Here is a 23,736-nt window from a genome sequence, read left to right on the forward strand (position 1 = left end):
TCGTTATCTTCGCAGAAGTTGGAGTACGGTCTGAGATCCTTCGTAATATTCTTCTTGTCTACCTCCAAATGCCTCCCCGTCGGCACTGAAGCACGCCCGTTCCTGGGCCACACTAGCCGTTCCTGGGCCACATTTCTCCCTCGGCGACACAATCGGAGCTGCAATGTTTGCCGACAAAATCCTTTGTCATTGCATTCATTCAGCAACAACCCGGTAATCAGATAGCTCATCAACCTAAAATGGAAAGAATTGTATAATTTAAAAATTAACTTGTGTCGTACCTAATATAAAATTATTTAATCGTTTTACTTACTGCAAGGAATTTCGTCGTTGAAAAACGCAAAAAAACCGTTGACGATCGGATTTTCTGGCACTAGACGGTTGGTGTAAACAAAACGTACTAAACGATAAGCTTCCGACTGGGCGGTCTAAAAAGTTATCACTAACACAAATGCAAATGAGTGAAATGAGCGGAAAACGATAATTAGGCAATTTCGTCGGTAGGACTAGCTCTGCCATTCCCTCAAAACTCTCTTGCGCTTCGCTTTCGCTATCATCAGCACCAGTGATGCCATATGGTAAGTTTTTCTCTGCAAAATGGTTAGTTTTCCGGTTTTAAATAATTTATTATCATCTGGCTTTTTTTTAGGAAATTTACGCAAACAACTAAATTTATTTATCTTATTTCAAACATAGAACACGTTGATATCAAATCTGTAAATTGTTTCACTTCGATCATTATCTTTCGGAAGCAAGCATTTCAAACGGCACATACACGTATGGCGGCAACACTGGCAATCGTTTTAAAAACAAAGCGATTAGTCATAAACAGAGAGGAACTGGAAGTACCTAGAAGGGGAAGTGGAAATACTTCGTGCGCGAATGTCTCGGACTCAAAACAAGGAACAGTGATAGTGCATATGTCCCACCGGACCCAGTAGTCGACTTTCCCAGCGCTGGAAAATTCGATTCTGGAAGTGTTTTAAACTGCGGTTGATCTCCGCATAAAATCGAATCGAAACGAAAAGTGCAGCCATCAGGTAAACATCCGAAATGACGCAGAAACATCGGCTGGTGGAATCTTCCGACGACGACGATGAGGTTTGCGATAACGAATCTCGTCGGGTGAATGTAAGTACCAATTCGTAAAGGGAAATACCTTATATACTGTTGATTTGCGTTTATCTAACGAGTTCTAACACTTCCGATAGGGGGACCTAACCATAAATATGACCCCAGAGGACGGCGACCCCGATGAGGACGGTAGTGCCCTGCCCCAGAACGAGCCAGTATTTAGCCTGAGACGGCGGAAGCGCGGACAGTCACACTACGAGGTAAGCAGTCTCAACTATATGTTTATTCAGTAGGTAGGGCTGGGATTCCAGGAACTGGTGCTATGCTGGAGCTCGCTAGCGAGAATGCCTTCTTTTCTTCTTAATACTTGTGTTGCACTGCATTGCATCATCCCAAGTTCGCGTTTCAGTGAAGCGTCGAATGCAATCACGTAGGGATGGCGGGAAGGCATTTTAATGGTATTTGTGTATCCCAGAGGCCCAATGTTCTTATCTTTAGGAACTGTTTATAAACCACGTAGGCCAAAATTTGACCATCTCAGACCTTCCCTCCTAAATCGTAGACGTGTGTCCATACAAAAATTTTGAAATTTGTATGGAGCGTAGACTTTGGCCAGACCACCCCTCCCCCACAAAAGGTTTACGTGGTTTATGAACGGCCCCTTAGATGATTCATGGAATACCTACGGGTAGGTGTGTTCGATAGCAGCTTTGTTATGTTTATTCCATTGATAACGATTTATTAATAGCTTAGCTTAGACTGACTGTACATGTCAACGGTTGCTCCTTCGTGATTGATCTGAACTAGTATGAATTGCATGGTAGGGTTCAAACAGCAGTGCGGATTCCACGATTTTCGTGGATTTGTCTCTGAATTCAGTCCACGTGCGTATTTGGCGCGGAATTGGTTTTGCGGTTCCCCCATACAAATGTTGTTGAGTGTACATGATTTTACTCTGATTTGCATAATACTTTTGTTGTGTCAAATTACCTTCTTTTTATCTACCAACCAGCGATTGACGAAGCCCTTTGACGTACTTTATACTAAAAATCTTGCATGTGAGAGTTTTTTTTTATTCGTGGTGTCTTAATGACAGACGGCTAAGACCGTTCACGGTCCATCTCGCCCATGTGAAAGTTTAGTTACATCTATGTAGTTTATTGTCGTTGCAATAAACTTGATTTTGCATAAATAGTTTTTACAACGTACCTACTTAAGACAAACATAATAGCACTATCTCACCTCTATAAAGGATCATGACATATAATATCTATGGATTTACAGTAATGGACTAGATTTCGAACTCTATCACGAATACTTCTATAACAAAACCCAGAGAATCATCAAGGGTCTTCTTCAGGTCTCCGTGAATACATTTTAATCTTTTTTTTTGGATAAAAGGCGTTCATTTAAAAAATTCTCATGTCGAAACAAATCCGTTCTCATCCGTGTCTCATTATCGAAACAAATCCGTTATGCCTGATTTTTTTTTTCTACAAAAAATACTGTAGAAATAGAGAAGGAAATTGCTAAACAAAATACTCGAAAGTTTCTGACAAAACTATAAGAATTTTTAGTGAAAATTCGTCAGCTGGAATCCCTTATAAAATTGGATGAAACTCCACAAAAAATTTCTTTGGAGAAATTCTGCACCAATTTCCCTAAGGGCCGATTTCATCACCTCGGCTTAACCGGTAAGCCAGGCTTACCCATATAGTTAAATCTGGTTTAACGCTTAAGCCAGGGTGAAGAAATCGGGGGTAAGATTTCCAATACGGATATGGTCATGCGCATACCCAACTACAACGCATTTAGCGCTGAGCTCCAAAGTCGTGCACACTGATTCTAAAAAAACAATTAAATTTGCTTCTAAGGATTTCATTACAAATATTTCTGGAATAATCCATTAGAATCCACTAGAAGACCTAACTAACTTTTATTGTATGCACACGTCAACAAAGCGTCCTCAATACGGCTTGATGCTGAGTTACTGTGTTGTACATACTACATATGGACGGAAGCTTCTATGCAAGCCCTATACCAATGAATCTGGCGAACTTAATCCACATGTAGGGTAATTCGCTAATTGTTGAACGGTTAGTACTGGCATTTTGGTTTTCGTTTGTTTTTCCGTGTATTATTCCACTTAAGTTAGAACATATCCAATGAACGTCTAGATCTACTTATTCCTTATACTGCACATTGAAATTGTTTTCCCTTAAATTCCATTTTCTAAAAGAAAATAAATCATTTGTATGGGAAGTCTGTAACCAAAATGTTGAACGCTTCCTTAAGCTAGCTCATCCTAATGTTGGACGGTTCTCGCTAATTGTTGAACGGCTGAAGTTTTGTTCATAATTGATGACGTATAACCCGACATAAACCTGTAATTGACCTGTTTTTATTTTGGGCTCCAAACATAACATATACCCAACAGCTAACCGATGTGGGCCCAATAGTGGTCTAACATTTGAAAAAATTTGACCCGACTTTGACCCGACATCCCATATTATTTCACATTGGCGGATTTTTTTCCAGGTTTTTCGTGTTTTGTGCCAAGCTAGTCCCAGCTAGTGATAATTCATTTAAATGGCAAGGAATCGCTCATTTGAAGAGAGCTCTAGTAGCCTGAAATCGTTTTAAACATGACTAGATGCAAAATGGCTAAAAAGATTTGATTAGAAGCGAAAACGACAGAAGAAAAGTACGCCTTTAAAAGCCCCTGAAACACTCCTGGAAACCCATGGGACCCACTCAACCCCCAAGAACACTCATGGAATGACCCTGAAATCCCTTGAAACCCCGTGGGTTGCTCCTTGACTCCCTGAAACGCCTTGAAATACTCCTGGGATCCCCTTAACACTCTGCATCCCTCTTGAACACCTCTGGAACGCCATTGAAAACAATTGAAAACCACTGGAACCTTTCTGAAGCCCTCTGGAACACCCTTGGAACATCCCTGGAACGCCCTTGAAACCTTAAGAAATTCACGATTAGAGTTGAACAGGTATGAGAATCGTCTTTTTTGCGATATCTGGGAGATTCTAAAGAAGATTTAACTTCATCATATCGCGTCCCGGAGCAGAATTGTACAAAGAAAGAAGTGGTATAGACATGGGTATAAAGAACTCCAGCATGGAGAATGGTCTGTCCAGAGAACCGTCTCTTGAGGAAGTATCCCAAGAGGGCGGTCTAGCTGGAACGGAATCTGAGCAGACCTTTTTTGCGAATTTGAATATACAAAGGTTGGAGTATTCGTCACTCTCATTAGAAGATGAGCGATTTCGCATGTTGCGAGCCACTCTCCAAAGCGTTGTCATCGAAGTTTCTCTTGAGAGACCCTCAATGAAAAGTGTCGCCAATAACTACGTTTTTTTTTCGCGTTCAACAGGTTCTCGTACTGTAGTTAAAGATCTGAGGTGTCATGCCTACGAAAAGCTTTGAAAGCATCAGATTTTTTTAAGATACAACTGGGTACAACCACCATCCCAGCATAGTGTGGCTGGTCTTCTTTGAACACGTCGTTTTTGTGATTTTAATGCATTCTTCAAATCAGTTCAGACGGGAATCGATACTCCAAAGGATACCGCTGTTGGATATTTTTGCCCATCGATATTCCTAGTGAGGTCAAAAGTAACCTGAATTGGTTGGTCTGACCTTTCGCTGGTGGTTATGATGGGAGAATGAGGATCTCCGATCACCTTCCACAAGCAATCGAATGATAGTGAACTTGATCCCAGGAATGATCAAGACGACTTTCTTAACCGTCGGATGCCGTACGTGTCACTTCACCTGTATTCAAAACGTTCAAAGTGAAATCGTCGCAGAAATCATAGAAAAAAGCCGCTCTACGATCGTTTTATGGTCGGGCGGCGGTTCAACACACGCGGACTGGAAAATTATTAAAAAGGCCCTTCGTCGAGGAGCTGGGGAACCGTGAATCTGGCAACGTAGAAGGTCAAAGGAGTACCATCAATTACGCCTTCATTGCCACCGGCGACAATAATTTGAATGAGCTACGCACTCAGATAAATGTGCTCATTCTGCGAATGGAGTGACGTGAGAAAAGTCGGAGTCGTATATCGAGATGAGGAATCCACTCTCGAATGAAGTGACTCGCCGTGTAAATCAAATGGAGAGTCACCTCATTCGAGTCGAGATTTCTCACCTCGATATACGACTCCGACTTTTCTCACGTCACTCCATTCGCAGAATGAGCACAAAAGCAGTGAATCACAGAGAGCTCCTGGAGGAATATATTTAGAGGAGCTAAGCAACGCCAAAGCCGCGATAGAGCGAGCGAAATCACGAGGAGCCAAAGCCGTTGCCCTTCAACGCTATTCGTCTCTCGCGAAGGAAGTAAACGCTCATATAGAAGAAACCAAAGGGCGTAGGCGGAGCGGAGTCTCTAGACGATGAAAACGAGAGAGCCGTGTATACGGACGACAGTCCTCTCTTCTGCGATATATCGCCTTAGTGGGACTAAGATCCCGAGCAGGGAATGAGAACAAACCTATAGCAAATTAATAATTCATTTTGTTATTGATAACAAAATGAAATCAAAACAAGTTTTCGTTCCTAATTGTTTTTATTTAACCCTCGAGCGATCGCGCTGTTGTATTTTGTACAACACGTTGAAAAAATCTCGCTTTTTGTACTCAGCAGTAGCGTGGTGCTGACGCAGGTAGTCAACCGCGCGAGTTACGGAAGGTTAATATCAAATTGAAATATCATTTTGTTACCATTTCAAAAACTCAATGATAACAAAATTTGATTTCAAAAATCAAAATAGGTATAATATGCTTTATTAACATTAATTATATTGTCTATCCGGTTGGAATCAAGACCGACATTCAATCAACAATTACCATTATCTTGGTACACAAGTGTCGCAACTGTTTCGCATCTAGTGCGCTGTGTTGCTGACAACAACGGGAAGGATGCGCACTACTTTTGACATGAATAAAAAACGTCGCGAGTTGGGTCGCGTCGCGACTTGATTGTGCGAAGTCCGGTTTGGTGGCGGCCCGACAATATTTACAAAATGACTGGTTATTATTGGCAGGGTTGCTCTCTTCGTTGAGGGGTTTTTCATCGGCCAAATTACCTGAAACTTGGTCGTATAGCTCAGCTTGGTTGGGAAAGATTTGAGATCAACGTTGAATTCAACAGTTTTCAAAAAGCCTTATATGACGAAAAGAACAAAACTGCTCAGAATACAAAAGTTAACTTATAATCAAAACAGTGTCAATTTTAACATATTGCCAAATATTTTGAAATTTGAACTATTTGCATTTTCGTAAGGTAATAACGAGAGTTCCATAGTACTATAAATTTTCTCACATTTTAGGTCGTTTGGTATAAAGCTTGGTATTCTCAAGTGTCGGTAGCCATGTGGATAAATAACGGGCTCAGTGATCCCGACGTTCATGGATCGAATCCAGTCTGCATCATTTTAAGATTTTTGTGTTCCTTTCATAAGTCTATCTTATGAAATTTGTCATAGCACGCACGATCAATTTTCATAAGGTATTCTTATGGCATCCATAAGTTTTACTTATAGCAAAAAGTATAAGGTATTTTGATGAATTTCGTCAGCTTTTTACGCTGAGTGTTGTACCTCCGTACCAAAACGATGAATCCCGTGAAGTTTGATACAGTTTTGAAAATTACACTGATATTTATCATAAATGAAAATGATGAATGACATTTCACTTATTGTTATGCCAAACGACTATTATACCAGCTTGTGCCATTTGACCATTATGCCAAAAGACTATGCTAAACGACATTATGCCAACCACGTTAGAAATAATGTAGTAAAATATTTTTTTGCAATTTCTCATCGTAATAGGCTGTTTTACCCCACGCAAATCTGACAGGAAAAGGCCTACTTTCCCACACCAAATTAACAGTGCTGTAATGGTTCATTACAGCACTGATTTGCGTTGCGTAATGAACCATTACAGCACTGTTTTTAGTTTTGGTCAACTTCTTGATGCTTTCTGGTCGCAGTTTTGAAAAATTGTAACAACTGCACAGTATAACCTGTTATGATCAGATTTTCTTCAGCATTCGCTATGAACATCAATGTGCAGTTTGATGAAAAAGTTTTGGTAAAAACTATCCTCAAGGATAATTTATGAAATTGCAAAAAACGTTGTACGCAACTCGGTGCAGAACTCGATTTTTCCAGCACTCGTCGTAATTATCCAACTCGGCAAGCCTCGTTGGATAAATGTACGACTCGTGCTGTAAAAATCGTCATTCTGCACCTTGTTGCGTAAACTACTATTCCAATCGAATGCAATTTTAAATCTCATCATTTTTCCGCGGGTAACGAGGGAAGGAGCTGAGAAGCCGAAAGCGACTCAATTCGTTGCTCGATGTCATTCAATTTGAGTTGAGTCCCGATGCCTGTGGCTCTGGGATGTCGTGAACATCTCCCACATTTCTTTTACTGCAGTACATATAATCAGAAGGAAAAGCTGAAATATAATTATACAAAAATATTACGTGCAGTTGTCTTTTGACTCCAAATTACTCCAAATTTACTTTTCTTTGTCACTTCAATGTCCATCAGTTGAATCATGGTATAGCTACGCTGCATATCTATGAGAATATCATATCCGATTTCCATACAATTTTTCTTCGTGTAGGCTCCAAGTTAGAAGACTGTTTATGAAATGTTAATGTTACAATCAATAATACTACGCCATTAAAAGGGGTCATATTCTGATGATCGTATCCAAGCAAAACAAGTTTTTAAACACGAAATTCTTCTGAATTTAAAATAAAATCTCATTTAAATGTTTACTTATTTATGTAAATTAATGCCCAATAAAATATCAAAATTGTTATTAATTTTTAGTTATTACCCTATAGATATGATAACTCCCTGAGAACTGCGTATGATATCAAGTCGTAAAATGTGGTTAACAAAATGAGATATCAATTTGTTATCAATGAGAACTCATTCTGTTTTCAATTAGATATTTCAGTACATTATTTTGTTTTCATATTTTGTTATGTTAATACTTAAGTCATACAAAATGAAAACTCACTTTGTTATCAAAATTCGTGATATCTAAATAACTCAATTTGTTTTCAATTAGTTCTCATTCCCTGCTCGGGTATCTCACTAGATTTAGTGTTCGTTTTAGCCAGATCAGAAGAACCGCGATTTCAAACCGAAAAAGCTGTGTGTTCTCCGGCTCATCTTTAAAATCGTCATAAATTGGTGAGCGCGTTCCATATAAATATTTTTCAAATCACAGTACCTAGGTGGGCGTGGGCATGTATGTTATAAACATTTTTGTTTAATTGATCAACCACCAAAGAAAGATGACCCGGGCAGAAGAAAATAACAAAAGAAAATCAAATTTTGCCATTAAAAATGAATAGCTGAATGGCAAAATTTGTTATTGGTTTGTTGGGAATAAGAGCTAAAAGAACAAAAACAATAACTGAATTTGTACCGAAAAATAACTCAATAATAACTAATTTTGTTATTGTGATGCTTCTCTCTTGACAGTTATACTGATAATGATAATTCCAAGAGCTCGGCCTACTCATCGAGTTGATAAACTACCACATCTCCTTTTCTTTCGAAACTGACCATAGTCCGTTAACCGCAATTGCTTCCTCTCGGTCACAACAAGAGATGCGTGTATAGACTACAACCTCTCAAATTAAGGATTGTATATAGGCCCGGAAAGCAAAACGTTGCGGATCCACTATTTCGTCTAAACGGAAAACTTTGTTTCTGAAGCAATCCACCTTTGAGGTGAACTTGGAAATCTTGTTTCCTAACTCATCGGACAGAACCCGTTCCTGAGGCAGTCCACCTTTGGGTGAACTTCATAATTTTATCGCCTAACTAAACGGATTAAATCCGCTCCTGAGGCAGTTTACCGTTAAGGTGAACTTGATGTTTGTTTCGCCAAACTCTGGGGCAGTTCCTTGCGAGGGAACTTGAACTTGGTAATGTTGTCGCCTAACTCAACGGATTTCAACCGCCCCTGAGGCAGTCCACCTTTGGGTGAACTTCATAATTTGATCGCCTAACTTAACGGATTTAGTCCGTTCCTGAGGCAGTACACCTTTGGGTGAACTTATTTTTCGCCTAACTCAACGGATTGTATCCGCTCCTGAGGCAGTTCACCATTACGGTGAACTTGATATTTGTTTCGCCCAACTCAACGGATGGAATCCGTTCCTGGGGCAGTTCCTTGAAAAGGAACTTGAATGTTTTGTCCGATTCAGGTAACCGAAGTTCGTTGCCTAGACAACAACTTGTTTGGCTTGACTTTTTTTTCTCGCAGGATGTCCCATATTCTCGGCAGACCAGGAATAGTTCCTTCTTGATAATCAGCTTCACTTGCAGCTCTTGCACGTCTTTTCACGGACAACGGTTCTTGATTTTTTTCATTGTCTGGACTGGATCTTCAAAATAGCGTCCAAAGTCGTTTTAGCAAACGCTCCGATGATCGTTTCGAAGGCTCGAAAGCAAACGGGGTTCGTTCGTCGCCAATGTGATGCTTCTCTCTTGACAGTTATACTGATAATGATAATTCCAAGAGCTCGGCCTACTCATCGAGTTGATAAACTACCACAGTTATTATAAGATCAAACCAAGGACAAAACATTTCTGAACTAAAGCTAAAGAGCTACAATTATTCCCAACAAAACAATAACAAGTTTTGCCATTTAGCTATTCATTTTTAATGACAATATTTGATCTTCTCATGTTATTCTCTCTGACAAAATACAAAAATACCAAATAAATCATCAATAATAAATTAAGTTATGATTGCAAAGTATGCCATTGAGACGTTATTTTACTTAGGATGTTCAGAAGAACTTATTTTGTCATGATTACATATTTTATTTCAGTTATTGTTATTCAGTAATTACTTAGAAATAACAAATTGTGCAATGATAACATTTTTTGTTCTTAGCGAGTTATTCATAAATAACATATGAATGGTAAAATAAGATATGATGGCAAAACTTGTTTTTATTTTGTCTTTGGTTTGTTCTTTGCGTCTACCCAGGGGTGCTTATTAATTTTCTATTTCGCTCGGGAACCACTGGGTTCAGAATCCCTTATAGAGAAATTCAAACTGCATTATCAGCAATCCGCCCAAGCGCGCCGCGTGGTACTTTACCACACAAGCGAACCCTTACTTACCGTGGGGTGCCCTAATTTCGCGCGGGTCCAAACTTCGTTAACTTCTGATATCTGAGAGCATTATTATCTAATTAACAGCGGAATCATCAAAAATTTGCTATAATCTCAAAACTGCATTTGATTTCAATACAATTCACAAAAAAAAGAAGTGAAAACTTTGATTTATGTCAAAGGTTGAAAAATAAATTGCAAATGTATGCAAATAGCAGATGCCATATTCAGAGATACGAGAAAATCAACACTCACAGAAGTGAACAAGTATTTCGATCTCTAGCAAAAGTAAGTATTCCAATTTATGTTTTATTATTTCAATCCAATATATTTTATTATAATACGCAATAAAGTTAAGTGAAAAATGTTGTTTTCTTATTTTGTTTCAACGTTTATGTTGTTGGCGAAATTAGGAACCCACAATTTGTATGGGTCCCTAATTTCGTGCACTCTTTTGTATAACATTGCTTTAGAGGTTCATGTGTAATTTTGGCCATCGCATGATTCGGTTAATAATCATAGTTCTAATAACTATTATAATTGGTTCAAAATTAACTAGGGGCTGCTCATAAACTACGTAGAAACTGAAAAAATAAACAAATTCATAAATGTGGGAATACTAAGTAAGCTCGGGATGATTTTATTTACCCAAACATTAGGAGCAGTAGCTTACAACCACTTGTTTCATTCAAGCAAATTATTGCGGTATGCCTTATTGCCAGAACCCGAATTTGGAAGACTACACATTACTAGAACTAACCTCCCGAGGAATATGCCTGTTAATGACACATAATAGAAATGTAAAAAGCTACATTTAAAAAAATGAATTGATTCACATTACTGACCATCAGTAAAGTTGGTGAACATTTGATGCAAATAGCAAACAATATATTGCTTATTTGAGAAGTCAATTAAAGAGCAAAACAAACGACAAAAATAATAACCCCTAAAACTACAGGAGGATTTTTGAAAATCATAATGTAAACATCCGGGACGAACATGGGAAACAACAAATATTTACTCATATTTCGTCACAGATATCGATTTTATCTACACGTTATGATTTCATGGGTATTATACGAGTATGCTACGTTTTGAAAATTAACACATTTAGGCGAATTCTACATCTTTTAGAGTGAGCGAAATTTGGACCCATTTTGAACGAAATTTGGAACCCGTGCACGAAATTTGGCACTTTCTAACACATTAAAACTAATGCTGTAACTATCTTGTATAATATAAAGTTGCCTAATTTATATTTTTCTTGGAAGCTACAGTGCCAGCACTAAATATTATTGAAGAAATTAATCTGAAATACTTTATGGTAAAATTTCAGTCGTTTATCAAATTTCGAGAATTCTTAAGTGCACGAAATATGGGCACCTCACGGTACATAGTTTTCTTTACGTGATGACGCATTGCAGATAGAAAAATCCCTTTCTGCACTATCATAGTAGTGCAATGTAAGTAGGTAGACATAGTAGATCAGTCTGGTGCGAAGAATGGCTTGCAGCTGATAAGTCACCACAATAGAGAGCAGACGGTATCAGTTTGGTGTTGCTACTATGAATGACGACACCTAACGTGGTGGTTATGGCGCGTCGAAAGAACGTAGATCAACAAGAAGTAAATTAAATTATCTAACCATCTAGATCCATTCAATGAACTAATCCTGATTTTTGTACTGATCTCGATCCGTTTTCAGAGTCTGGACTACGACGTGTGCGAGAATGTCCTGTGGACGGAGGAGAACCGCAAGATTGAACAGCGCACCACCGTGCGGAAGGACTTTGCCCGATGGATCATTTCGATGCAGATCGGCATCGGGACGGCTCTGGTGGCCTGCGGGATCAACATCGTCATCGATCAGATGTCCTTTCTGAAGTACTCGTTCCTGAAGAGCCAGGTCGATCACAACGTGCTGAACGGTGATCTCAGTATTCCGTACCTGTACTGGGTACTGACCAATATCGTTCCGGTGGTGGTTGGAGCCACGCTGGTGGCCTATGTGGAACCGGTTGCCGCCGGAAGTGGCATACCACAGGTCAAGTGTTACCTGAATGGGGTGAAGATTCCCCGGATCGTGCGGATTAAAACATTGGCGGTGAAAGCAGTGGGTGTGGTCACTTCGGTTGTTGGTGGCCTGGCCGGCGGTAAGGAAGGACCGATGATTCACAGCGGAGCGGTCATTGCCGCTGGTCTGTCCCAAGGAAAAAGTACCACATTTCGGAGAGATTTGCGCATATTCGAGTACTTTCGAGATGACCACGAGAAGCGCGATTTCGTTGTAGGTGGTGCAGCGGCAGGTGTGGCCGCTGCTTTCGGAGCACCGATCGGCGGTATTCTGTTCTCACTAGAGGAAGCAGCCAGTTTCTGGAACCAATCTTTGATCTGGAGAACGTTCTTCGCTTCAATTATAAGCTCCTTCACGCTGAACATTGTCCTGTCCGCTTACCACGGTCTAAGCAGTTTCCGGTACCGAGGTTTGTTCAATTTGGGCGAATTTGAACCGCTACCCTTTGAGTATTACGAGCTACCAATCTTTATGTTGATGGGCGTATTTGGTGGCATGTCCGGCGCCTTTTGGAATTGCATCAACAATCGCATAAACATTTTCCGGGCCCGGTTCATCAAAGCACGCTGGGCCAAAGTTATGGAAGCGGCCTTTGTAGCAGCCATTAGTGCTACCTGTGCATGCGCCATGGCCTACACGATCAACGATTGCCGCCCGCTGGGCAACGATCCCACCACAACCCCGGTGCAGCTGTTCTGCGAAGACAACGAGTACAATGCGGCTGCGGCCCTGTGGTTCCAAACGCCGGAGGCAACCGTCAAGGCACTGTTCCACGATCCACCCGGATCGCACAAGATCCTTACGCTGGCGGTGTTTGTCCTGATCTACTATCCGCTGTCCTGTATAACCTATGGCTTGAGCGTTTCGCTGGGTATTTTCATTCCTACGCTGCTGGTTGGAGCGGCTTGGGGCCGGCTGACTGCATCGTTCGTGGTGTTGGTGTTCCCCGAAGCAAGCGTAAGTATTTAATATCTTCCAGTTTTTCTATACATATTAGCAGTCTTGGAATATCCTGGATCTGTATTCCTCTAAAAATAAACCTTCAATTGTATTGTTCCGAGTACATCCTTGTCGGTATTTTTCTAAAGACAGTGTTATATATATAGCATATACTAGTCCCAGAACTTAATTCTATGGGAAAGTCAAGATTTCCTGCAAGAAATCCCTGGAGATATTCTTAAAGAACTTCCTAGAATTATTTCCGGAGAACTCTCAAATAATGGATATGGAAACATTTTCTGGACAAATCGCTGGAATGTATTCAAAAAGAAATGTCTGGAAGAATTTAAGAAGGAATTCCAAGAGGAATTCCTGGTGCATTTCCTAGAGAAATTCCGGCAGGAATCCCTGCTAGAATTCCTAAAAGTGTTTCCTGGATGATTTCCCAAAGGGTCCCGTGGCGAAATGTCTGAAAGCTTACCTCTAGAATCCCTAAAGAAATTATTGTAAGAATTCCTTATGCAACTTTTTGAAGAAATTCGAAGGAAAAGTTATGGAAGAATTTATCTTCCACACAAATTTTGGAAGAAGATCCCTGGTGAAATTCCAGAAGTAATCTTACGATAAGTCCAAAAACAAGACATACCCGCACCAGGTGAATTTTAAATTAGTGAAAGAATCCCTGAAGGGCTTCCTAAAGGAGCACCCTCAAAATATCCCTGGAAACTCCTAGAGAATCTCCGGAGGAGTTCCTCTGGAAGAATGCACGTAGCAATTCCTGGAGATTTTTTGAAGCGATACCTGAAGGAATCCTTGTGAGAATTCTTGGAGGAATCCTAAGAGGATTTCCTGAAAAATCACTTGGAGCAATTAATGGAGAAATCACTAGAAGATTTTTGGAGCAATTCTTGGAGGAATCCCTTAAGCAATTCTTAGAGCAATCGCTGAAGCAACTCCTGGAGGAATTTCTGGAGCCATTCCTGGAGGAATCCTTAGAAGACTTCCTGAAAATATTCCTGGAAGAATCACTGGAAGAATTCCTGGATAAATTCCTGCTTGAATCCCTGAAGTTATTCCTAGAGCCCTCCCTGAAATAATCCCTAAAGAAATCCCTGTTGTAATTTCTGGAAGAACCCCTGGAAGAACCTCTCATTGGAGCAATTCCTGGAGGAATCTCTACAGAAGCTCCTGATGGAATCTCTAGGAAATTCCTAGACTAAATCTTTAGAGGAATTTCTAGAGGAATCCCCGCAGGAATTTTCAGAGGAACCGCTGGAATATTTTCTGGAAGAATCCCACGCACAGTATCTTAAGAAATCCCAAGAGGAAATCCTGAAGGAATCCCAGAAAGAGTTTCGGAAGAATACCGGAAAAAAGTACTGAAGAAATCGCAGAAGGAATTCTTGGAAAAATCCTGAAGGATTTCTAAGAAGAGTTCGTGGAGTGCTGGTAATCCCTGTAGCAGTTCCTGAAAGAATCTCTAGGTGAATTTCTAAACAAACTCCAGTAGGAATCCCGAGCAATTCGTGGAGGAATACTTGTGGAAGCTACTGGAAGAATCTCTACAGAAACTCTTGAAGGAATCCCTAGGGGAAAACCTGGAAAAATCTGTAGAGGACTCTCTGAAGGAATCCCTGCTGGAATTCCCGTAGAAATCCTTGGAAAAAAATCCTCAAGGGATTGCTTAGGGTTTATTTATGGATTCTTTCATAAGTTGTCCTGGTGATGCTTCAGAAGTTTTTCCGAAGAATCTCAACAATTCCTGCACATTTTACTCCTGAATCTGTTCCTGGTTGATTTTCTATGACTTTCTCAAGAATTCTTTGTATTAATGTCTCCTTTAGGAATGTTTCATCAGGGATTTTTATGTCAAAATCTATCCAGAAACTGTACAAAAAATTCTCCTACGAATACCTCTATAGGTATCTCCAGGATTTCGGCAGAAATTTTCAAGAGATTCATGCAGAACCTACAGGATACCTACAACTATTCCTTGAAATTACTTCTAGAGTTCCTCCAAAAGTGTAGCGTGTTTTTTTTCGTTTAGGAATTTAAGGAGTTTCTGCAGATGTTTCCCACGCCTTCATCCAGGAATTCCTCCAAAGATAACTCCAGAAAATGTTTGAAGATTTTTTATTCAGGAGTTTCTACAGAACGTGTTCAATTATTTCTACTAGAACCTCCAAAGATATCATTAGAAGTTTTATAGGGAAGGGATCCCTTGAGACAATCATCCGGGCAATTCTTTTGGATTTCCATCAGAGATTCTTTCAAAAAATCTTCCAAATCCATGGAGGAATATCTATATCAATTCTTACATGAACCGTTGAAGGAATTCCAGGAGATATGTTTGACGGAGCCACAAGTGAAATTTCTAGAAAAAAAACCCTCGTTAGAACTTGTGCGGGAATCCCTGAAAGATTTTTTCATGGAACTCTTGAAGGAGTTCTTTGAAGAATTTCCGGATGAATAATTTTAGACGGATTTCAAAATAATAGTTCATGAAAGAACTTTTGCAAAAATCCATCAGTGAAATTCCCGAAAAAAAACGCCTAAATTTGAATGAATCGTAACGAAGAAGTTTCTGAGGATATTTTTGAAAGAATCCCAGATGGAATATCAGAAGGAAACCGAGCAGGAATTTCTAAAAGATTCCCGGAGGTAAATTTTGAAGAAATTTCCTGTAGAATCTCTGTTGAGATCTCAGGAAGTACTGTTGAATTAATCTCTAGTGGAAATTATGCAGAAAGTCTCGGGAAATATTTAAAGTAACCCTAGCAGAAACTTTTGAAGAACTTCGTGGGGTAATACCGAAAAATAAACTCCTGAGAAAGTGTTGGTGGAATTCCTAGAAAAGTTTATCGAGTAATTAAAAAAATAATTGAAACTCGCCGTTAAAATTCCTGAAAGATTTTATAAAAGTATTCCTGGAGAAATTCTTGTAGGAATACTTGCAGAATTGCCTGGATGAGCTTTTATAAAAATCTTAAAAAAAAACACTTGAGATAATTTCTAGAAAACATTCCTGGATAAATTCCTTAAAGAATGCATGGAGAAATACTTAGAAGTATCTTTAGTATTCTGAGAGTGGTTTTGGAAAATACATGATGGAATCTCTGGAGGATGTCCTGAAGGAATCTCGTTATGATCTCCTGAATGTGAAGGATGAACCTCTGTATACATTTATGGACACATTCTGGCGAGAAATTCTTATGGAATTTGGTATAGAGCAATTCTTTTACACATCTCTGGCGGACTACCTGTACAAATTTCTGAAGGAATCTCTAGGAAATTTTCTGAAAAAAACACTAAAAAATGATACTTCGTGAACGAACCTTTGAAAGAATTTCCGACGTGATCTCTGCAAAAACAATCTTTATAGCGGAGTTTCAGAAGGAACCCATAGAAATTTACTTGATAGAATTCTTGGAAAAAAATCTTGAGAAATTCTTATGGGAATTATTGAAGTAATCCTTCTGAAGGAATCAATCCATGGAGCAATTTTAGAAGCAATTCATAGAAGGTTTCCTAATGGAATCCTTGGGAAAATTTTTGAGGAAATCTCATAATGATTTTTTGAAGGAATCCCATGAAGAATTTCTAAAGCAAACTTTGGAGGGGTTTTGGAAGGAATCTGTGGAAAAATTTCTAAAGAAATTCATGGAGAATTTCTGGAGGAATTCTGAACTATTGACTTTCTGAAGGGTTCGCCGAAAACATTTCTAGAGAAATCCGTGGATGATTTCCTGAAAGGATTTCCGTACGGAGGTTTTGAAGAATTCATGGAGGAAACCTTGAAGCTTTTCTTGAGGTATTCTTGGAGAAGTTTCTGGAGGATCTTCTAGAGGTAATTCTGAAGCAAATTCTAGAGTAATTTTTGAAGAAACCCATAGTATAAGTTCTAAGAGAAGGAATTCGTGGAAGAGTTTCTGTAAGGAATCCCTGAAAGATTTTCTAAGAGAATCCAGGGAGCAGTTTCGAAAGGAATCCAAGGAAGGTTTCAATTTTTTTCTGGAATAACCTTGGAAAACTTTGGATAAAATTCTAAATGAAACTATCAGTGTTATTAAGGGATCCCTGGAAGAACTCTTGAATGAACTCTCAGAAAAAATCGTCATGGGACGTCATGCGACGTCATGGCAAAATTTTCGTTTTGATTCTTTGGAAATTTCTCTAAAGCTATCGCTTTGAGAATAGCTGTACGATTGGAGGAATGTCTTAAGATATCCATGTGAGAATTTCTGGAGGAATTCCTAAAAGCAATTCCTAGAGGAACTTCAGGAAGCATTCCTGGAGGAATCTTTGGAGGATTTCCTGAACAAATCACTGGAAGAATTCTTGTTTGAATTTCTAGATGAATTCCTGACATAATTCCTGGAGCCATCCCTGAAATTATCCCTGGATGAATCCCTGAAGAAATCCCTGCAGTAATTTCTGGAGGAATTCCTTGAAGAATCATCGGAGTAATTCTTGGAGGGATCTCTAGTGAAATTCCTGAAAGAATCTCAAGGGAATTCCTGTAAGAATCTGTTGATGAATTTCTAGAGGAATTTCTGGAAGAAAATCTGCACAAATTTTCGGAAGAATTCTTCGAAAAACCATGCAGGAATTCCCGGAGGAATCCCTGGAAAAAAAAACATGAAGGAATCCCACAAATAATTCCTTAAGAAATCCAAAAAAGAATTTTTGAAGCTATCTCAGAAGGAGTATCTGAAGAAATCTCAGAAGGAAGTACTGAAGAAATCTTAGAAGGAATTCTTGGAAAAATTCTGAAGGAATCCTAAAAAAAGTTCGTGGATGAACTATTTACTGGTGGAATCCCTATAGCAGTCCCTGAAGGAATCTCTGGATAAGTTTTTTAAAGAAACTTCAGCAGCAATCCCTGAAGCAATGTAAAGATAAATTCTTGAAGGAATCCCTTAAAAATTCCTGGAGGAGTTCCTGAAAGAATTCCAGAAGGAATTCCTGAAGAAAACCCAAGAATACTGGAGAAAATCTTCAAGATTTGTTTTTTGACATTCTCTGGAGGAATTCCTGGGGGAATCCCTGGAAGAATTTTTGGAGGAATCCCGGAAGCAATTCCTGGAAGAATCCCTTTTTTGGAGAAATTCTGGAGGAATACCACAATAAATGTAGGGAGGAAATCCTGGAGGAATTCCTTGTAGACTCACTCGAGCAATTCCAGAGTGAGTCCCTGGAAATTCCTGGAGAAAAACCTGTAGAAATTACTGGAGAAATCTCTACAGAAACTCCTGAAGGAATCTCTAGGGGAATTGCTGTAATAATCTGTAGAAGAATTCCTAGATGAATCCCTGGAAACATTCCTGGAAGAATCCCGCAAACAATTGCTTAAGAAAAACCAAAAGGAATTCCTCAAGGAATCTCAGTAGGGGTGTCTGAAGAAAGGAAGTATTGAAGAAATCGCAGAAGGAATTCTTGGACAAATCATGAAGGAATCCTGAGAAGAGTTTGTGGAAGAAATGCTGGTGGAATTTCTGTAGCAGTTCCTGAAGGAATCCCAGACGGAATTCCCGAGTGAATCTTTGGAGGAATTTCTGAGGAAATCTCTGGAGGAATTCTTGGAAGAACCCCGGAAGAAATCCCACGTAAAAATCCGTAGGAGAGCAGTCTAAACGAATTCATAGAAAAATTCACGGAGCAATTCCTGGAACAATCCCTGAAGCAATTCCTGGAGGAATCCTTAGAGGATTTCCTAAAATAATCCTGGAAAAATCTCTGGAAGAATCCCTGGAGGAATTCCTTGAAGCAATTCCAGGATGTATCCCTGGAAATTCCTGAAAGAATCTCTACAGAAACTCCTGAAGGAATCTCTAGGGGAATTCCTGGAAGAATCTGTAGAGTAATTCCTAGATGAATCTCTAGAGGAATTTCTGGAGGAATCCCTGCAGGAATTTTCGGATGAATTCTTGGAGGGGTCCCTGCAGAAATTCCCAGGGGAATCCCTGAAAAAATTCCTGGAGGAATCCAGCAAACAATTACTTAAGAAATCCCAAAAGGAATTTCTTGAAAATCTCAGAAGAAGTTCCTTAAGAAATCTCAGAAGGAATTCCTAGAAACATGCTGAAGAAATCCTAGGAAGAGTAAACGAATTCAGAGAAGAATTCACGGAGCAATTCCTGGAGGAATTTCTGGACGAATCCCTGTCAGAAGTTCCGGAGCAATTCCTGGAGGAATCCTCAGAGGATTTCCTAAAAAATACCCTGGAGGATTTTTTTTGGAGGAATACCAGGAGGAATCCCTGGATAAATATTTGGAGAAAATCGTGGAGGAATCCCTGGAAGAATTCCCAGAGAAATTCCTGCAGGAATTCCTTGAGCAATTCCTGGAGCAATTCTAGCACGAATCCCTGAAAATTCCTAGAGGAATGCCCGTGGACATTACTGGAGGAATCTACAAAAACTTCTGAAGAAATCTTTGGGGGAATTTGTGGAAGAACCTGCAGAGGAATTCCCAGATGAATCTTTGGAGGAATATCTGGAGAAACCCCGGCAGAACTTTTCGGAGGAGTCCCTGCACAAATTCCCAGAAGAATCCTGGTGGAATCCAGCAAACAATTCCATAAGAAATCCCAAAAAGAATTCCTGAAAAGTTCGGAGAAAGAATTCTTGGAAAATCCTGAAGGAACCTAAGAAGAGTTCGTGGATGAACTTCTGATGGAATCCCTGTAGCAGTTCCTGAAGGAATTCTTGAATGAATTTCTGAAGAAACTCCAGCAGGAATCCCGGGAACAATCCCAAGAGAAATTCCTAAGGAAATCTCTGAACAATTCCTAGAATAGTTCCTGAAAGAATTCCAGACGGAATTTTCGTGTGAATCTCTGTGGAATGTGGAATGCATGGCTGCTTTAAGTGTACTTCAGCAACCCCCAATAGGGTCCTCATAGAACATACCCTCGTTTGACATTACTCCATCATTATCTTCCTGGATAGGTAGAATATAGAACTTACTCGTTCAAATCCTTTTCTAGATCTTTGTCCACCCGGGAAAATACGCATTGATAGGAGCGGCCGCCCAGTTAGGGGGCGTCGTCCGAATGACGCTGAGTTTGAGCGTCATCATACTGGAAACAACCGGAAACATCGGATTCGTCCTACCGATCATTCTCACCGTGATGGCAGCCAAGTGGAGTGGGGACTACTTCAACGAGGGTGTGTACGATAACCAGATCAAGGCGTCCAAGGTACCGATGCTGCCGTGGCACGTGGATCCAACCCTGCAGCAGAATATTGCCGAAGATATTATGAACCAACCGGTGGTTTGCGTCCGCCGAAAGGAGAAGGTTAACTACATTATCGATATTCTGAAGAATACGGCCCACAATGGATTCCCGGTCATCGAGGATGACGAGAATGTGAGTTCAAGTTGTGTTAGACTTCGGAAGGAAACATTATTTCAAACGATTCAATTTCTCCCAACAGGGTAACCGAGAAAACGGAAAACTGATTGGCCTAATCCTGCGTTCCCAGCTGGTGGTAATTCTGATGCGAAGCATGTACATCGAAACCAATCGGTTCTGGAGAGATCTTGTAACTATTCGAAACTTTAGAAAGGAATATCCCCGGTATCCCACTATCGAGGTAACTATCTCATTCCTAATCCCCCAAAGACTTTCGACAAACTAAACTACGTTGTTTCCCATCCGCCAGGACCTGAAAATCAGCGAGGACAAAACCCTGCGCAACTACACCGTCGACATGAGCATCTTCATGAATCCCTCGCCGTACAGCGTCAATCTGAAGACGTCGGTTCCGCGGATTTTCCAGCTGTTCCGGGCGCTGGGCCTGCGGCACTTGGTGGTCGTTACGCGAGAGAATCGCATCCGAGGTATCATCACCCGAAAGGATTTCCTGCCTGAGCTATGATCGAGGCGAACGGGTGATATGAACGGTTGAGCCAAAGAGGTTGGCATCTGAAGAGAATGTGATTCTCGCCTTGTTTTTAAGTTTTATTTCCTGATTGATATGATGATGATTCGATAATCTACGTCTGTTTTGATTTTAGTTTAGTTTACGTTTGTAGGTATATAAGCAAAGCAAGAGACTGGTATGTGTTATATCCTACTAACTTAATAGATCAAGTGCCGAATGTCCCGCGAAACGCGAACCGAATTTGTATTTTAATTGTAGTTACGAGATCAAACTCGAATGGATTCGTTTTAATGAACCAACCGAATAATACAAAAATTGTAAATTTAAAATATTCATCAATTGCCGTAATATCACAACACCATCGCATTGGGAAAGACTATCAGTATATTCGTAGAGATTGTATTCTTCCCCACTAGAATTCCACTAGAGATTGCTCCAATAATTACATCTGGAATGATTCGAAGTATTTCTGCAAGAATGTATTCCAGAAAATCTTTTAGAAAATTTTACTTAGAGAAAATTTTACTTAGAGATTAGAAAATTTTACTTAGATAGAGAAAATACCCCAAGAATTGTTTGAAAAAATTGTACAAAAAAACCTTTAGGGATCCTAGTATTCCTTCAACAATTACTGCAGACATTGATTTCTTCAATTTTTTTTATCCAGGAATATTCCTACTAAAATTCTTCCAGGTATTCGCTAAGAAAGCTCTCCTGAGATTCCATAGAGTTCCTCATGGAATTGCTTCCGGGATTGCTCATCGGGTTTCTTCAGAAATTACTTCGAGTTCCTCCAGGGATTCACCGGAAATTTCTTCTGTTATTCTTTCAAAAACGAATTCCTGGATTATTTCAAAAATGCCTGCAAGAACTCTTGTTGGGATTCCTTCAGAAACTCCCCAGGAAGTAATCCAGGATTTCAGGATTTCCTCAAGAATTTTAGCGGTTTCTTCAGTATTTCCTCTAAGAATTCATCAGAAAATCCTCCTGGAATTCTCTCAGAAATCTAACTTTGTATTTCATCATAAATCTTGAGATTCCCCCAGAAACTCCTCAAGGGATTCCTTCGGAAATTCCTCCCGGATTTTTTTTTTCAAGAACTATTCCAGGTATTCCTCCTGCCAATCCTCTGATTTTATTCAGGCATTTCTCCAGGGACTTCTGCAAGAGTCGGACTGTTGCCCATCGGTCGAACATCGTCCTGTCGATGGGCAACAACGAGCCCGAAACCGGTCGACTCAAAAAGGTAATTATATCTCCTTTTTAACGTTTTGTAAGAATAATAAGTGTTGTGTCTGTCTCGCGTCGCGTGTTATAAGTGTCTTCTGCAAGAGTTCTACCAAGAATTTCTACGGGAATTACCCCAGGTATTTCCTCAGGAATTCCTCCGGGAATTTATTCTAGAATGGATCCAGGAATTCTTCCAGGGTTTCTTCTAAGAATTAATCTAGGAATTTGTTCTCTAGGGTTTCTTTTACAAATTCCTCCAAGAATTATTTCATGGATCCCTCCAGAAATTGCACCGATGATTCCTGCAGTAATTCCTCCTAAAAATCCTTCTGGAATTCCTCCAGAAATTCCTCTGGAAATTCCTCCTGGCACTCCACCAGAAATTCCTTTCAGGATTCCTCCAAAAAGCTCTCCAGGAATTCCTTCAGAAATTTCTCCATGGATTTCTACCAGAATTCCTCTAGAGATTCTTCAAGGAATTCATTTAGGGATTCCTCAAGGTATTCGTTTAGGGATTCCTCCTGGAGTTCTTCCATTAATAGTTCTACGGAATTTCGCCTCCAGGAATTCCTCAAGAGGTTTCTTAAGAATTACCCAAAGAATCTCTTCAGAAAGTCCTCCAGGAATTGATCCAAGAACTCCCATAGGAATCCATTCATAAATTACTACCGCAATTCCTCCAGGAATTCCTTCTGGGATTCATCCAAAATCGCTCTGGGAATTACCGTCGTTGGGGGTGATAATGGGTCAAAAAAGGCAACTCAAAGATTGTTTGTTAAATATGAAATGTAGTTGAAGTTGGAATAACTTTTTATTTGGTATGCATACTCTTCTATATGGTAGGGTACGGGCACCGGTTTTGGCCAGTCTAAGGGAAATTATTTTTATAAAAATAATCAATAATCCAATGAAACTTACCAATGTATTAAATGAAAGGTTTCGATCTATACTTTATTAGAAAAATGCAGAAATCAAACTAATACTTGATTTTTGTATTAAAAGTGGTACTGGCCAAAATAGAAGCATTGCCGCAGTTTTGGCCATATTCTCAGCTTTGGTTTCTATTTTGGCCAATCACGTGTATTTCTTATGGGAGTGGCCAAATTAGAAGCACCCTGGCCAAAATAGATATATGGAAGCTGATTTTTTAAGGAAAATTATTTTTTTCTTTCAGTTTTTAATCAAAATGTATGGTTTTCACAGCTGTAATCATCATATTATATTAGAATCTACTAGTAAAAAATAAATTTATATCAATTTAGATCGTAATAGGGTGAATACCGCACTATGGCCAAAACTCCGGGCTGGCCAAAACTGAAGCTTCTACCCTAGTGATAGTTTTGTAA

The 23,736-nt window shown here is 39.7% G+C and overlaps 1 protein-coding gene across 2 annotated transcripts; it reads left to right on the plus strand.

Annotated features, from left to right (window-relative positions):
* The first annotated feature begins 822 nt into the window (after nucleotides 1–822).
* On the plus strand, nucleotides 823–21,489 carry LOC109621284 (H(+)/Cl(-) exchange transporter 7). Of its 2 annotated transcripts, XM_020076958.3 has the most exons (6): nucleotides 823–1,131; nucleotides 1,212–1,334; nucleotides 11,964–13,289; nucleotides 20,260–20,643; nucleotides 20,711–20,869; nucleotides 20,939–21,489. In XM_020076958.3, the coding sequence occupies exons 1-6, from the start codon at nucleotides 1,054–1,056 to the stop codon at nucleotides 21,152–21,154; spliced, it is 2,286 nt and encodes a 761-aa protein (XP_019932517.3). In that variant the 5' UTR covers nucleotides 823–1,053; the 3' UTR covers nucleotides 21,155–21,489. The 2 variants fall into 2 exon arrangements, with proteins under 2 accessions (XP_019932517.3, XP_019538581.4); XM_019683036.4 differs by lacking the exons at nucleotides 823–1,131; nucleotides 1,212–1,334 and adding an exon at nucleotides 11,718–11,884.
* The last annotated feature ends 2,247 nt before the right edge of the window (nucleotides 21,490–23,736 follow it).

The sequence above is a fragment of the Aedes albopictus genome, chromosome 2 (assembly GCF_035046485.1).
Source record: "Aedes albopictus strain Foshan chromosome 2, AalbF5, whole genome shotgun sequence".
NCBI lineage: Eukaryota > Metazoa > Arthropoda > Insecta > Diptera > Culicidae > Aedes > Aedes albopictus.